Below are 17,955 nucleotides of genomic sequence, written 5' to 3'. Positions count from 1 at the left end.
GTATGAAAAAATAACAAGGTCATTTGTGAAGTCAAGAAACTGTAGTAATATAAAGCCTTGTGAGGTGTTACAATGGTATAAACATGGTGTGCCACCAGTCTATAATTTGCCAAAGAATGGCATTCTGTAGATTTAAGATGTAAACAATGCAAATTAAGAGAGAACATCAAGAACATAGGAGGTGACAAACAAGTATTGAAACATGTCTTGTGATGAAAAATATTGTGCTTCACAGACAGCAGACCCATAAAATTCTGCTAAAGCTGTTAATATATTTCAAACAGAATACTTTTTGCAATTCCACTTACCAAATTTGCCTGCTTATTCATCTTTCAGTGAATATTTGGGTATTTTGGTATGTACATAACATTAAGAATACTCCAAGCATGTCGGAATTTCGTAAACCAAACTAAAATGCGTGATTTGGCTTATAGCGCACATTCGTATGCCCACATCCACAATGAAGTAGGTCCCTACCTGATATAAAGTGTTTGCGTGTGGTTTTCGGGATGTCAGTTTTCTTGGAGTACTAGTACTGTATTATCTCGTGTTTGATTCTTTATTATGGCATAATACTGGGCATGCTGGAACATGAAATTCACTGAACATTTGAAAATAGCCAACAGTATGGAATGAAACACATTGTTTCAAATAAATTGACTGCCTCTGTGGAAAAGATTAATAAAAGCCAAATTTCTTAACAAATTAACAAAAATAACTTCTTTGCTCTGCAAGGCGATTAATCGACTGCCAATAATGTGGAAATAAAATAAAATCAGAAAACTGAAACCAACAACATAATTTAATCTTCCGTAATTACATGAATGTATCTTAATTCACTTGATAGCTATCAGCCACAGAAATCCGTTTTGTTTTCATTTGGCGTGAGAGCTGTAAATGAAAATAGCAATAGCACGAAATGTAAACATGGGTCACGTGTAGACTACAACTGAGATTGCACTGCATGTGTGTGAATCTGGCAGCTTGGGCACATCAGAAAAATTTATGCCTGCATCTGGCAGCTTGCTTAATAGCCACACTTCAAGCAGCTAGAAGCAGAAAGCACTGCTCATACATGACTTCAGTTCTGCGGATGTGCAGAAGCACGAGCCCACTGGCAATCGTTCAAATGAACCAAATTTAAACAGTTGTGACGTCACATTCATCAAAAGCAGCTTCTTGTTATGAAGTACTGCATAGTCTTCGTCCTAAAGTCTTTGACACATTTTGCTGTTGGCAGACACTTGTGTGTGCACTGTGTTTAGTTGTTGTAAAGGGTACATTTTCTTTGCAATTTAAGTTTTATTTTGGAGTTTTTTCCTCTCATTTATCTTTTACTCTTGCAGTATTATTCTGCAGTAGCGGGCTAAAGTAAAGGAGTGTCAGTTCTCATCAGTCAAAATTACAAAAATTTAACTGGAAAAAAAAAAAAAATCCCAGAATAAAAAAAAAAAAAAAAAAAAAAAAAACAGGATTTTCCCAGTTTTCTCCTTGATGGAAAATTTCCTTGGTTTTTCGCGGATTTCCCTGGCTGTATGCCTCCTAACGGTGGTAAGACAGTAACGGAACAAACAATTCTTTCAGGATGGTTGGAGAGGAGATCCATAATAGTAAAAGTGAATAGGCAAATGTGTAATGAACACTAGCAGGGCAGACAACAGTATTCAAAAGAATAGTTGACCAAGAACTGAATACATAAATACATAACTGGACAGTTCATGATGGGATGGACAAGATCTGCCGTTGAATACATCCAAAGCAAAGTACAAAACTGCAAAGAGTGAGAATGACTTAATGGAATACATGCTGCTAATCTCAATATTTCCTGCTGGAGAGAGAAGATTGGTTGTGAGCTGGTAAGTCAATGTATTCTGTGCTGCTCATATCAATATCTTATGGTAGCGACACAAAATTTTGTGTGTGTGTGTGTGTGTGTGTGTGTGTGTGTGTGTGTGTGTGTGTGTGTGTGTGTGTGTGTTGGGGGGGGGGGGGGGGATGGCTGAAGCCCCCCCCCCCCCCCCAACCCACGTCCTATGCTTATTCTATGTTGGGGAGGGGGCACTCTTTCATTGCTGAGTACTATATCTGGCCAGATAGGTAGCACTACCAGTTCCGTCTCTTGTTAATCATGTTGCTCATTGTATTACACTTTCATCTTTGCTAGAGTGATATGCATGTTAGAAGACAGGCGCATAATATATTTTGTGGAGAGAGGAGGGGGCAGATGGTTTGGTGTGAGGGGAGATGCTAAACAAAATATATTTGGCTGTCAGAAGGGCGATCTGTAAAGCTTTCAACTATCACAACAGCAGCATATAGAAAATATCTACCAAAAAAAGTAAATAAATACATAAATTCTGGTCATTTGTAAATAAAAGCTGTCAGTAGCACCACAGTTGTGTCCAGGCACTCGTGGACAACACAGGGCACTCATGGTCGACACAGAAAATGGAACTGAGGGTGGCCAAGCAAAACTAAAAGGGCTTGTCTCTGTTTTCAAATGGTCCTTTACAGAGGAAGATACAGGAGTATAAGACAATTTTAATTTTCACACCACTGCAAAAATGAATGATGTATGTAACAGTGGGAGTGGTGTTAACAAACAGATGAAATTAGTGACATTGAATGAGGCTCTGGAGCTCAATGGTATCCCTATTAGTTCTTACACAGAAGTTGTGACTAAGCTATCCCCTCTTTAATCCCTGATATATCGTAGATCCCCTTAACAAAAAACTGTTGCCTGTATTAAAAAAAAAAAAAAGCAGAAGTCACACTCAGCTACAAGATGGATAACAATAAAGATGCACAATGTTCAATCAATTGGCAGGGGTTTGGCATAGATTCGAAAACAAGGGTCGTGCAAAACCTAACTTGGGCTTTTCTCACATGACGTCTTGATTCTCTACTTCCAAAATGCATTTGATTCTGCACTACACTAATGCTTATTAACTAAAGCACAATCATATCCTCCTGTAGTGTAGACATCTTTGAACTTCTGTAAAAGTGATCTCTCCATGAGGAGCTTTCTCATTTGACCACAAAGAGCTCAGGAAGATGTTAGCCTAGTATTCTGACAGGTATACAATGTCAGAACATCTTAATACCTTCAATCACAGGAAACCTTCAGATCAATATTATTATAATGAAGCACTGAAAAGTATGTCAACATTGCTCTTTTTATCTGCTCCACCTCATTTGAAATGGTCATTCACATGCAGACAGTCTCACAAGAGACTGTCTAGTACAAGGGCATTTCGAAAAGTAAAGATACAATGGCTCGCAATCCTTAAATAGAACATTTATTTAGAAAACGTCAGTTACATCTTATTAACTGGATTATTTCTTATTTTTCGATATAATCACCCCCGTTATCCAAACATTTGTTAAGTCGGTGCACAAGTTTTTGTATCCCACAGTCATAGAAGGTTGCCACCTGTTGTCGGAACCACGTTTCAAATTCATCTTTAATCTCTTCATCGTCGTGGAATGATTTTCCACCAAGATGTGACTTCAGGTAACGGAAGACATGGAAGTTGGTGGGAGCAAGGCTCGGGCTGCATGGCAGATGGTCCAATACGTCTCATTTGAATTGTTTGAGTAGTGCTTTGGTTACGAGCGTTGTATGAGGCTGAGCATTGTCATGAAGCAAGCTGACTCCACTTGTCAGCATTCCCCTGAGTTTGTTTTGAATTGCCCTTTGAAGACATTTCAAAGTCTGGCAATATGCAGCAGCATTAATTGTCGTTACAGGAGGCATAAATTCCAACAGAGGAATACCTTGTCTGTCCCAAAAAACAGAAGCCATGATTTTCTTTGCTGAAATCAATGTTTTGCATTTCTTGGCTTTTGGTGAATTCGATTGGCGCCATTGCATTTATTGTTGCTTGAATTCAGGTGTATGGTGATAAACCCATGTCTTCTCACTTGTCACAATGTGATCAAGGAACTCATCACCTGCTTCAGCATAGCATGTGAGGAAGTTGAGTGCAAAGCCCATCCTTTTCTTTTTGTGTTCTTCCACTTACAGTTTTGGAACCCAGCACGCACACAATTTCCTGTACCCTAACTTGACAGTCACAATGTCATAAAGAGTTGTCATTGAGACATCCGGTATGATCTGATCTGATGCAGTTCTTTCAATGTAAGACGTCTATTCACATGAATTGCTTCCTCCGTTCTCCAAAGAAGGGCATCAGAGATCACAGATGGCCGACCTGCTCCTTGTTCGTCATGAACATCGGTCCTACCTTCAGAGAAATGACGACACCATTTCGTTACATTTTGTCAATTCATAATGTTCTCATAAACAGAAACAACTTCTTTGTGAATATCCGCTGGTCACTGACCTTTTGCATGAAGAAAATGTATGACAGAGTGCACTTTGCATTTGGGAGGATTCTGAATCGGCACAGTCATTCTAAACACGACCTACTCCAACCAGAAGCAACGTTCAACTGCCGAACGACCGTGAGGAGAAAGCTAACAGTTCAAGGTTAACACCAGTGTTGCCAACTTGTTCGCCAAAACTCTTCTGTTCCTCTGGTGTACGGTGTATCTTTACTTTCCGAAATACCCTCGTACATAATATGTGAGATAGAAGATCATTGTTTTAGCTGTCCAGTTGTAAATCTGTGTGAAAGAATAACTCATGAAATAATGCTTGCACTCACTCTGCTGCTGAAATTGCACTGACACTGTGACACATTTTGGACAGAACAAATTAAAGAGACTTATGTTCAGGAGCACAATAGTTTTACAATTTTATTTGTAATCAACAAAAAGGCTTTAATCCATCTACACCATATGCTTTTGTGAGTAAATCAAGTAAACAAACTAATAGGACTCATTACAGCTGATAATATGAATTGTGGTGAATGAAAAGAGAAAGTAAGTGTATTGGTAAGCACAGATGGGCAGTATCAGAATAAATTTCTGCCTGGATAAGTATTCGAACAAGTAGATCAGTCAAACAAAATTTATTCACAAATAAATTATTTGTTACTTAAATAACAAATAATGTGGATTGCCACTGTACTTTCTTTGTTTAATTCATGTACCGAATTCTCCAAATTCTGTGAATACTGTCTGTTCGCATGACTCAGTGCAGGTGTTGTTGTTGTTTTTACATGCAAAGTTATTTGAAAGTGTGTGAAGATTAACTCTGAGTACGGTTACCATTAGAATCTGGAATACTTTTTCAATCCCACATGCACTTATGCAGTTACACAGAGCTTCAAGATTCAAAAGTTACAAAAGCGACAGTGGGTTTCAGTATATAAAAGAGTTCATAATATTGCAGCAAATAGCAACTTTTCTACCACAAAAGAGTCAAGGGATGATTATAATATGATTTTTGCCTCTCTACACTGACTGTGAATTATTGCAACAATGTATCACCCATGATTCAAAAACAACCAGTTCACATGTATTGGTGTCCATGAGCATGGACGTTTTACAACAAACTTAAGACATGTAACAGCCAAAGGAATGTCAAAGAAACTGGGTTATGTGTTTTGAATGATATTATGATGTAAAAAGGAGATTTGATTTGAAAGTGAAGCTACATGAAATTACTACAAATTTTTGTCAGAAATTACAGCGGAATTGATGATTTCTCAATTTTTGCTGAATAAGATTGTGAGTTAAAAAGTCATACATCACTGTCGTTAAATGAAGAAGAATTCAGGAGATGTAACGTACAAATGGGATTTGGCACAAAAAGTGCATTCATTTAATAAATTACACAGAACTGGAGCACTAAATGGCACAGGCTTTCGAATTTATCTATTATGTGTAACACTTTCTATTCAGTGATGACAATTAAGTGTTTTTATTCATGAAAAGTCAATAATGTTTCAAATAATATCTGTTACTCACAAATAACAAATAACAATTTACATCTGTAGTCATTATTTATCATTTGCGTTAATTTCAATTCAACTCTCTCATGATACACAAAGTGACTCAAGCATGCGCACATTGCAAATTCACAGCCTATCTGCAAGAGAATGAAGGCATAAGAAAGCCACATGGCAGCAAACAAGTATTCAGTGTACAAATGCTCACGCAGCTGTCATTAGAGTCGGTAATCTTTGGTTACTTCCACCAATGTTCGCTAAATATATTTGTGCTCTCTCTCTCACACACCACAGGCACGTGCAGACCACACAAGTGGGTCATCTGCTTTCAGGGCTTTTCCAGCCACACCCTATCATTAACAACACCAAACCCGATAATAATTATGCTGCCCCTATTTAGGTACAGGATAAAGGGAGGAGAGGGGGGAGGGGGGAGAGAGAGAGGGAGGGGGGAGGGAGGGAGAGGGGGGGGGGGAGAGAGAGAGAGAGAGAGAAGGGGGGGGGGGGGAGAGAGAGAGAGAGAGAGAGAGAGAGAGAGAGAGAGAGAGAGAGAGAATCTGCCCCAAGATTCCAACTATCATATGGAATACGGTTTGCTATTGCTCAATGGGAGACAAATTCGATGACATGAAATTAGTGTGTGAGCTCTCAAAACGCAACAAAAGTACAAATCAGGTGAAGACAACAAAATGAAATGAACTGAAGTTATAACTAGAGATTGGAAGGGGGGAGGGGGGGGGGGTGTAAACTGCCAATGTAAGCATTTATTATAAACTAAACAAGAAAACTGAGAGTGCAATTATTGAAGGATACACAGCATGAATACAACAGGACAATATTTGTCTTGCCAAATATTAAAAGTAGACTAAAGTTTGCTTTTACATACACTTTGAAATACCATAGGATTATATATTACACATGATTTTAAAAGAATATAGATGTTAGAAAACCAAATGAATCAAAATATCTCGTCAATCTCAATCTACCAACCAGAAGGAAAACCATTAGTGACACAAAGTTCAAATGGCTCTGAGCACTGGGACGTAACATCTGAGGTCATCAGTCCCCTAGAACTTAGAACTACTTCAACCTAACTAACCTACCGACATCACACACATCCATGCCCAAGGCAAAATTCGAACCTGTGACCATAGCGGTCGCGCGGTTCTGGACTGAAGTGCCTAGAACCGCTCGGCCACTCTGGCCGGCAATGAACTACAACCCAGGACAATATAGTGACTATTTATATAACATTACCAAATAAGTAAACTGATAATGGGTATATGGAATATTATGCAAATTGAGTGTGTAATAATTAATTGACATAATAATGTTGTTGTTGTTGTTGTTGTTGTCTTCAGTCCTGAGACTGGTTTGATGCAGCTCTCCATGCTACTCTATCCTTGCAAGTTTCTTCATCTCCCAGTACCTACTGCAACCTACATCCTTCTGTATCTGTTTAGTGCATTCATATCTTGGTCTCCCTCTATGATTTTTACCCTCCACACTGCCCTCCAATACTAAACTGGTGATTCCTTGATGCCTCAGAACATGTCCTACCAACCGATCCCTTCTTCTAGTCAAGTTGTGCCACAAACTTCTCTTCTCCCCAATCCTATTCAGTACCTCCTCATTAGTTATATGATCTACCCATCTAATCTTCAGCATTCTTCTGTAGCACCACATTTTGAAAGCTTCTATTCTCTTCTTGTCCAAACTAGTTATCGTCCATGTTTCACTTCCATACATGGCTACACTCCATACAAATACTTTCAGAAATGACTTCCTGACACTTAAATCTTTTATATCCTCTCTAATTCGACCATCATCAGTTACTTTACTCCCCAAATAGCAAATCTCCTTTACTACTTTAAGTGTCTCATTTCCTAATCTAATTCCCTCAGCATCACCCGACTTAATTCGACTACATTCCATTATCCTCGTTTTGCTTTTGTTGATATTCATCTTATATCCTCCTTTCAAGACACTATCCATTCCATTCAACTGCTCTTCCAATTCCTTTGCTGTCTCTGACAGAATTACAATGTCATCGGCGAACCTCAAAGTTTTTATTTCTTCTCCATGGATTTTAATACCTACTCCAAATTTTTTCTTTTGTTTCCTTCACTGCTTGCTCAATATACAGATTGAATAACATTGGGGAGACGCAACAACCCTGTCTCACTCCCTTCCCAACCACTGCTTCCCTTTCTTGTCCCTCAACTCTTATAACTGCCATCCGGTTTCTGTACAAATTGTAAATACCCCTGCCACCTTCAGAATTTGAAAGAGAGTATTCCAGTCAACATTGTCAAAAGCTTTCTCTAAGTCTACAAATGATAGAAACGTAGGTTTGCCTTTCCTTAATTTAGCTTCTAAGATAAGTCGTAGGGTCAGTATTGCCGCATGTGTTCCAATATTTCTATGGAAACAAAACTGATCTTCCCCGAGGTCAGCTTCTACCAGTTTTTCCATTCGTCTGTAAAGAACTCGCGTTAGTACTTTGCATCTGTGATTTATTAAACTGATTGTTCAGTAATTTTCACATCTGTCAGCACCTGCTTACTTTGGGATTGGAATTATTATATTCTTCTTCAAGTCTGAGGGTATTTCGCCTGTCTCATACATCTTGCTCACCAGATGGTAGAGTTTTGTCAGGACTGGCTCTCCCAAGGCCGTCAATAGTTCCAATGGAATGTTGTCCACTCCCGGGGCCTTGTTTTGACTCAGGTCTTTCAGTGCTCTGTCAAACTCTTCACGCAGTATTGTATCTCCCCTTTCATCTTCATCTACATCCTCTTCAATTTCCATAATATTGTCCTCAACTACATCGCCCTTGTATAGACCCTCTATATACTCCTTCCACCTTTCTGCTTTCCCTTCTTTGCTTACAACTGGGTTTCCATCTGAGCTCTTGATATTCATACAAGTGGCTCTCTTTTCTCCAAAGGTCTCTTTAATTTTCCTGTAGGCAGTATCTATCTTACCCCTAGTGAGATAAGCCTCTACATCCTTACATTTGTCCTCCAGCCATCCCTGCTTAGCCATTTTGCACTTCCTGTCGATCTCATTTTTGAGACGTTTGTATTCCCTTTTGCCTGCTTCATTTACTGTGTTTTTATATTTTCTCCTTTCATCAATTAAATTCAATATTTCTTCTGTTACCCAAGGATTTCTACTAGCCTTTAGTCTTTTTACCTACTTGATCCTCTGCTGCCTTCACTACTTCATCCCTCAGAGCTACCCATTCTTCTTCTACTGTATTTCTTTCCCCCATTCCTGTCAATTGTTCCCTTATGCTCTCCCTCTGTACAACCTCTGGTTTAGTCAGTTTATCCAGGTCCCATCTCCTTAAATTCCCATCTTCTTGCAGTTTCTTCAGTTTTAATCTACAGTTCATAACCAACAGATTGTAGTCAGAGTCCACATCTGCCCCTGGAAACGTCTTACAATTTAAAACCTAGTTCCTAAATCTCTGTCTTACCATTATATAATCTATCTGAAACCTGTCAGTATCTCCAGGCTTCTTCCATGTATACAACCTTCTTTTATGATTCTTGAACCATGTGTTAGCTATGATTAAATTGTGCTCTGTGCAAAATTCTACAAGGCGGCTTCCTCTTTCATTTCTTAGCCCCAATCCATATTCACCTACTACATGTCCTTCTCTCCCTTTTCCTACTACCGAATTCCAGTCCCCCTTGACTATTAAATTTTTGTCTCCCTTCACTATCTGAATAATTTCTTTTATTTCACCATACATTTCTTCAATTCCTTTGTCATCTGCAAAGATAGTTGGCATATAAACTTGTACTACTGTAGTAGGCGTGGGGTTCGTGTCTATCTTGGCCACAATAAGGCGTTCACTATGCTGTTTATAATATGAATGTAGAATCATTTTAATGACATGCACTACAAACAGTGGGATCAGTACCTTGATCAGCATGTAAAATTCCTTTAAATATCTTCAGAACTGCTCCCATATCACATTCTTCAGAAAATGGTTTCACGACACACCCTGAAACAGTTAAAGGCAATGTACTAAGAATAAAGTAATACCAACATTTTTTTCTGAAAGATAACAGCCTAAGAATAATGTCTACTGATAAAGCTATTATACTTTTTTCAAAATATCAGATAACATCGATCCATTTGTGGGAAAATGACCCGTCGGCAAAACTACAAATGGATTATCTTATAGCAGCTGGAAAATTTCTTGACATTCATATGAAAATACGTGATTCTTTTTATTTTACTACTCGAAACAGTTCAAATGATATAAAGCTATCACCATGGCTCTAGTGCAATATAGTCCCTCAAAGGCTGAAAGTTAAATAATCATCTATATGATCAGCAGAAAATGTGACCCCCCCCCACACACACACACCCCCACACACACACACACACACACACACACACACACACAGAGAGAGAGAGAGAGAGAGAGAGAGAGAGAGTTTCTCTCTGCTAACCTGGTAATGGTGAGACACACTCAGGGACAGTTCACCCAATTGAATTGCTTATTACTAAAGGAGGACAACTCCACAAAAACTGAAAATGCAGATTTTGTCAGCTTTGGTCTCTTGAGACACAGGTTCATCGACAGGAATTAAAATTAGAGGCTGTCACTGGTTTGCTGTTGGCACAGAGAAAAAATTAAATTTGCAATTGTTTCTAACATTGGACAACTCCAGGACCTGTCATGTTTTAGAAATAAACTTGTGGCAGGCCTGAAATCATGCTGAACCCATCAGTGCATCTGATTGAAAATTACGATTTAACTATTCCACCTATAACGTTAAGATGAGCAAGTCCTGAGTTTGATACTTCAAATAACAATGAAAAAACAATGAAGGGAAAGAAAGGGAAGCTTGATTATTTTTTAGTATGCTATGGCTTTTTGAGATACACAACACGAAAACAGATGAACGAACATTTTAGTGTTAAAAAATGACTGCTACAGATGTGAGCTTTTGGCTGAAAGGCCATCTTCTAAAGTAGAAAACACATCCACATCCACACAAGGACAACTCACAAGCATATTGCCACTGTATCTGACCAGTGAGGCCAGACTGTGAGCAACTGCGTATGATGGGAGAAGTAATCTGGCTGGTAGTGCTAAGGAGGAGCATGCGGGCACATGGTAAGACAGAGTGGGGCAGCATGCGGTTGCAGCTTAGTTTGTAGATCACATTACTGCTTTTAAAGATAGCCCTGCCTTTGATGGGATAGGGGATGCTTGTGACTGGAGTGGAGTAAGTGGTGGAAGATGTGCAGGACAAGTCTCGCACCTAGGTCTATTACAGGGGTATGAGCCATGAGGCAAGCGGCTGGGAGCAGGGATGGATGAGGATACTGCATCTGGTGGGCGGCAGAATATCACTGTTGGAAGGGTAGGAAGCATAGTGGGTACAACCTTCCTCATTTCAGGGCACGAGAAGAGGTAGTCAAAAACCCGGCGGAGAATGTGATTCAATTGCTCCAGTCCTGGGTGGTACTGAGTCACAAGGGGAATGCTACTTTGTGGCCAGATAATGGGACTCTAGGAGGTGGTGGGTGAGTGGAGAGGTAAATTTAAGTCTGTGCAGGTCTCAGAGAGGGCCTTGGTATATCTGGAGGAGGACTGCTCATCACTACAGATGCAACAGCAATGGGTGGCTGGACTATATGGAAGGGACATCTTCAACTTTTGTTGCCCTGTCTTCTTCAGTTGCGTGTAATATTACGGTATATTGATAATTTTTACTTATGGACTGTCTGACAGCAACTTATTCAGCTGCTGTCAGACAGTCCATAAGTAAAAATTATCAATATACTGTAATATATGGAAGGGACTTCTTAGCATGGAATGGTGGCAGCTGTTGAAGCAGAGGTATTGCTGGTGATTGGTAAGTTTGACATGGATGGTGGTACTGATGCATCCATTTTTGGGGTGGAGGTCATCATCGAGGAAGGTGACTTTTGGGGTTGAGGAGGACCAGATGAAGTGAATGCGGGAGAAGGTGTTGAGGTTCTATAGAATGTGAATAGGGTGTTCCAACCCTACATCCAGATCATGAATTTGTCCTCAGTGAATCTGAACCAGGTGAGGGGTTTGAGATGTGGGTGGTTAGGAAGGATTCCTCTATATGGCCCGTGAACAGGTTGGCATTGGATGGTGCCATGCAGGTGCCCACTGCCATACCATGGATTTGTTTGTAGATGATGCCTCCAAAGGTGAAGTAATTTTGAATAAAGATATAGCTGGTAATGGCAACCAGGATGGATGTTGTGGGTTTGGAACAAGTCAGGCATTGTGAAAGGTAGTGCTCAATAGCAGCAAGACCATGAGCATTAGGGATGATGGAGTAAAGGGAGGTGGCATCAATAGTGAAGAGCAAGGTGACATTTGGTAAAGGAACAGGAACTGTTTGAGAGGCAGTGGTGGAAATGGTTGGTGTCTTTTGCGTAGTAGGGTACACATTACGTGTAATAGGCTGAATGTGCTGATCTACTAGAGCACAGATTCTCTCAGTGGGAGCACAGCAGGGTTCAACATTGGTTTCGGGTTGAGTATGATTGGTAGATAGGGTTGGTAGTAAAAAAGTGTTTCCACTGAAGGGACTGGGAAAAGGAGAGAAGGTCTTTAACAAGTCCTGAATGATTGAATTTGGGAGTGTCGCAAAATGTAAGGCCTTTGGAAAAAGACTGACCCTTCTGTGGGGTTAAGGCTTTTAGAGGAAAGATTCACGACTGTGTTTCAGGTCCGTTTAGGTCCTGGGTTCTCTAAGGTCGTGGAAGGAAGTTTCTGACAGTGAGACAAATGTGGGGGAGGGATAGACGCTGTTGTAGAGGTGGTTTAGGTCCTGGATTCTCTAAGGTGGTGGAAGGGAGTTTCAGACGATGGGGCAAATGTGGGGGAGGGTTAGACGCTGTTGTAGAAGTGATAGACAGTGGTAGTCCAAGGAGGGAGTAGGAGATGAACAGGCTGTAGAGTTTCTTGAGATGGTGTTGTGCATGCTGCTCTAGCTCTCAGAGGGCAAGAATTTCAGTCTGAGAGATGGGATACAAAATTTGGGGTTACAGAGAAAGAGAATTGTGTGAATGAAGAGAGGTATTGCTGGGAGGTTTGAGCCTGATTTACACAGTTTTTGCAGGTCTAGGTTGGTGAGGACTAAGGACTGGTGGAATCTGAACAGATGTAGGTCATCTGTGGAAGGGATGGAAAGGATGAATTAAGGAGAAACAAGGTGAAACCTGATGGAGAAGGGCTGTAAATGAAAAGCTAAACCAAATTGCAATTGACATGAAAATACAATGAGATAAAAGAGAAAAATAAATAAAAAGAAAATAATGTGGTGTGCAGGTCCGTGGGCCGATATATACAAAGAATGAGCACAGGAGATGTTACTGTATTATGTTAAGTTAGTATGCACATACTGGAGTAAGAGAGGAAAATGAGTAGGGGTGAGGGAATGTGTGTTTGATAGGACGAGGTATAGTAAGTTCGTGTGGCACAGGAAAGTACAGGAAATAATAAGCGAGAGTGAGGCAGGAAGAGTGATCAATTTGAAGGTCTAGAATTAATTATATTGGCAGGAGTAACTTGGGACACGGCAGCTGCACCAACAATCTACATCTACATCTACATACGTACTCCATACTCCGCAATCCACCATACGGTGCGTGGCCGAGGGTACCTCGTACCACAACTAGCATCTTCTCTTCCTGTTCCACTCCCAAACAGAACGAGGGAAATATGACTACCTATATGCCTCTGTATGAGCCCTAATATCTCGTATCTTATCTTTGTGGTCTTTCCGCGAAATATAAGTTGGTGGCAGTAAAACTGTACTGCAGTCAGCCTCAAATGCTGGTTCTCTAAATTTCCTCAATAGCAATTCACAAAAAGAATGCCTCCTTTCCTCCAGAGACTCCCACCCGAGTTCCTGAAGCATTTCCGTAACACTCGTGTGATGATCAAACCTACCAGTAACAAATCTAGCAGCCCGCCTCTGAATTCCTTCTATGTCCTCCCTCAATCCGACCTGATAGGGATTCCAAACACTCAAGCAGTACTCAAGAAAAGGTCGTATTAGTGTTTTATAAGCGGTCTCCTTTACACATGAACCACATCTTCCCAAAATTCTACCAACGAACCGAAGACGACTATCCATCTTACCCCCAACTGCCATTACATGCTTGTCCCACTTCATATCGCTCTGCAATGTTACGCCCAAATATTTAATCTAAGTGACTGTGTCAGGTGCTACACTACTAATGGAGTACTCAAACATTATAGGATTCTTTTTCCTATTCATCTGCATTAATTTACATTTATCTATATTTAGAGTTAGCTGCCATTCTTTACACCAATCATAAATCGTGTCCAAGTCATCTCCTACAGTGACTCAATGACGACACCTTTCCATACACCACAGCATCATCAGCAAACAGCCACACATTGCTATCCACCTTATCCAAAAGATCATTTATGTAATGAACACTCAACCATCGACAACAACATACTGGGTTCTATTACTTAAGACAGTGACAGTACCGTCATGTCACTGTCTGTTCTGCGCAGGCGAAATGGTTGATATGGTGTGTCTCATAAGTCAGAGAGTGTTGTTCAGTTCAGAAGGCGACAGGTAAAACACAGTAAAGAACAGAAAGAAAAGGATGGACACAGACTCACGTAATGTTTTACAGAATAGTAACAAAGGATAACAGTACTGAGTTGCAGGATGGAAGAAAAGCCTTCAGGCAAAATCAAACAGTGGAAAATCCAGGATGGAACAATGACAACATTATGAAAAGAATGGATTGGTACTCGCCATACAGAGAAGATGCTGAGTTGCAAACAGGTATAGCAACACTTCCTCTAAACTAGACAACACACATCATGCAAGCCCAACTCACACACCCATGACCACTGCCACTGTCTCTGGCCACTGAGGCCAGACTGCGATCAACCATGCATGATGGGACAAGCAATCTGGGTGGAGTGGGTTAAGAGGAGGCTGAGACAGAATAGCAAAGTATGGGTGGGGTATAGCAAAGAAATGCATGTAGGAGCACGCAGGCACCTGGTAAGACAGAGTGGGCAGCTAGTTGCAGTCAGGAGGGGGGGAAGGGGGAGCAGAAAAGGTGAAAAGCAGAAGAGCAGAAAAAGGACAGCAGGTGCATTGATGGAATAGAAGGCTGTGTAGTGCTAGAGTTGGAGCAGGGAAGGGGGTAGGTAGGTGAAGGACAGAGACTAATAAAGGTTGACTCCAGAGGGGTTACATGAATGTAGGATATATTTCGGAGATAGTTCCAAACTGCCAGTTCAGAAAAGCTGATGATGGTAGGAAGGATCCATATGGTGGAGGCTGTGAAGCCATCACTGAATGGCCACCAACAAACTGCAACCAAGAGACAGTTGGACCACCCAGTCACTGAACATGCTGCTGAACATAAAATTCTTCACTTCAATGACTGCTTCACAGCCAGCACAATCTGGATCCTTTGTGACAACACCAGCTTTTCTGAATTGTGCAGATGGGAACTCTCCCTGCAATACATCCTGTTCCCATCACCCCCCACCCTCTGACCTAAACCCTGTCCTTCACCCACTGCTCTCCTTCCAGCACTACACAGCCTTTTATTCCACCAACACACCCATAGTCCTCGTTCCACTTCTCCAGTCCCCCTCCCCCCCCCCCCCCCTGTGAAACATGGGGACTAATGAAGGCCAAGGACAGGGGGATTACAAGAACGTAGGATATATTGCAGGGAGAGTTCCCACCTGCACATTTCAGAAAAGATAGTGTTGCTAGGAAGAAGCCAGATGGTGCAGGCTGTAAAGCAGTCACTGAAGTGAAGAACATTGTGTTGAGCAGCATGCTCAGTGTTTGGGTGGTTAAGCTGTCTCTTGGCCACTGACTGTCGGTGGCCATTCAACAACTTCTTCACAGCCTGCACCATCTGGATCCTTCCTACCAACACCAGCTTTTCTGAACTGTGCAGCTGGGAACTCTCTCGGCAATATATGTTCCCATCACACCCCCACTTATCCCCTCCCCTGCTCCCACTCCAGCATTGCACAGCGTACTATTCCACTAACACACCCACAGTCTTTGTTTCCTCTCCTCTACTTCTCTCCTTTGCTGCTGCTTCCCTCCCAATCAAACCTCCCAACTGCATCTAGTTGACCCACCCATGCTATGTTCCTGCTCCCACAAGCACTTTACTGTCCCCCCATCCCTACCCTGCTATTCCATCCCCCTCCCTGCTCCAGTCTCCTCCTTATCACTACCACTCAGATCGCTTCTACCATCATGAGCAGTCCAGCCTCAGTGGCCAGAGATGTGGTCGTGTGTGTGTGTATGAGTTGTGAATGTGTTCTTTTTTTTTTTAACTTTAGAAAAAAGGCCTTTTGGGCAAAAGCTCACATTTCACAGTATTTTTGTTGTGCCTGTCTGTGGCTCAAAATCAATCCTTTTCATAATATTGACATTATTCCATCACACTATCAAGTCACACATACTGTCTCCCTTCTGCATACATATCCCCCCACCAACCTGCATCTGAAATCATCGTCATTTTGTTTTTTTTTTTTGCTCTTTGATTACATTCTATTTTCAAGTCGATTTCAGTTCATTTTCAACTTTCACTATTAGCTCCACTTCTTTTTCCCCGCATATTTTTACGTAGTTTGTGCATTTTTGGGAGGTTTTTGTACTTCCTTACCATCAATTTATCTATCTCCCACTGCAACCTCTCCTTCCACTACAACCTCCATCTTGTTCAGGTCCTACCAGCCCTTAGTTCTCACCAAACTAGTCCTGCAATACCTTGCACATCAGGCTCAAACCTCCTAGCAATACATACTTTTCATTCATACAATTCTCCTGCTCTGCAATCCCAAATTTCTGTATCCCATCTCTTACACTGAAATTCTTGCCCTCCAATAAATAGAGCAGCATGCTCAATGTCAACTCAAAAAGCACTCCAACCTGTTCATCTCCTACTCCCACCTTGGACCACCACTATCCACCACCTCTACAACAACCTCCAAACCTCCCCCACAACTTCTCATAGCTGACCAGCCCTGCCTCGCAGACCTACTACATTTAACATATCCTCAGACACTCCCTCCCACTGTATGGAGAATCTAGAACCTAAACAAACCTCAAACATAGTCATGAAGCCTTAGTCCCACAGAAGTATCAATCCCTACTAAGGGCCCACCTATTGCCCCACTCCCAAATTGAATCATGCAGGACTTGTTAAAGACCTTCTCTCCTTCTTGCAATCCCTACACTTGAAACTCTCTTTCACGCCAACCCTACCAATCAGACTCAACCCAAAACCAATGTTGAACTCTGCCTGGCTCAGTTCAGTCCTTCATCCAACTGTGATTCACCACCACTGGCCCCAAGCCACTCCTTTTAACATTCTAGAATTCTTTAACCTCAAAGCTTGCCTCGCCATCATTCCTCAATTCCCTTAACATGGAAGCTAACTTAAAATCTTCATTAAGAACCACAATCCACCACCCCCACCTTATAATCCCTACGTGCTGACAAAGGCTCAACCACTACGGTTTTGGACAGTAGGTATTACCTGATCATAGTGACTTCGTTACAGTTCTTCACTAATGATACCATCTCCCTTTACATTATCAATCCCTAATATATATGGCCTTGCCACTATTTAACACTACCTTTCCCAATGCCTGACTGACTCCAAACCTACAACCTCCTGCTTGGTCACCATGACTAACTATATCCTCAACCACAATTACTTCACTTTTGAAAGTATCACCTACAAACAAATCAATGGTATGGCAGTAGGCACTTGCATGGCACCATCCTATGCTAACCTATTCATGGGCAAACTCCTTCCTAATCACCCATGACCCCAAACCTCTGACCTGGTTCAGATTCATTAATGTCATCTTTGTGATTTGGATCTAGGGTGGGGACACCCTGTCCACATTTCCCAGACCCTCAAAATGTTCTCCCCCATTCCATCCACATGGTCCTCCTCAACCCAACAAGTCACCTTCCTCAATGTTGACCTCCACCTCCAAGATGGCTACATTAGTACCGCCATCCATATCAAACTTACT

The 17,955-nt window shown here is 41.3% G+C and overlaps 1 protein-coding gene across 4 annotated transcripts in view; it reads right to left on the bottom strand.

Moving 5' to 3' along the window:
- Positions 1 to 17,955, bottom strand: part of LOC124617258 — a 303,970-nt gene that overhangs the window by 6,968 nt on the left and 279,047 nt on the right. For all 4 annotated transcript variants that reach the window (XM_047145250.1, XM_047145253.1, XM_047145251.1 and 1 more), the window contains one exon: positions 9,793 to 9,876. In XM_047145250.1, the coding sequence (XP_047001206.1) occupies positions 9,793 to 9,876 (84 nt within the window). The remainder of the gene's footprint in view (positions 1 to 9,792; positions 9,877 to 17,955) is intronic.

Source organism: Schistocerca americana, chromosome 1 (assembly GCF_021461395.2).
Source record: "Schistocerca americana isolate TAMUIC-IGC-003095 chromosome 1, iqSchAmer2.1, whole genome shotgun sequence".
Lineage (NCBI taxonomy): Eukaryota > Metazoa > Arthropoda > Insecta > Orthoptera > Acrididae > Schistocerca > Schistocerca americana.
Note: the sequence above shows the minus strand (reverse complement) of the source record. Positions and strands in the feature narration are given on the sequence as shown.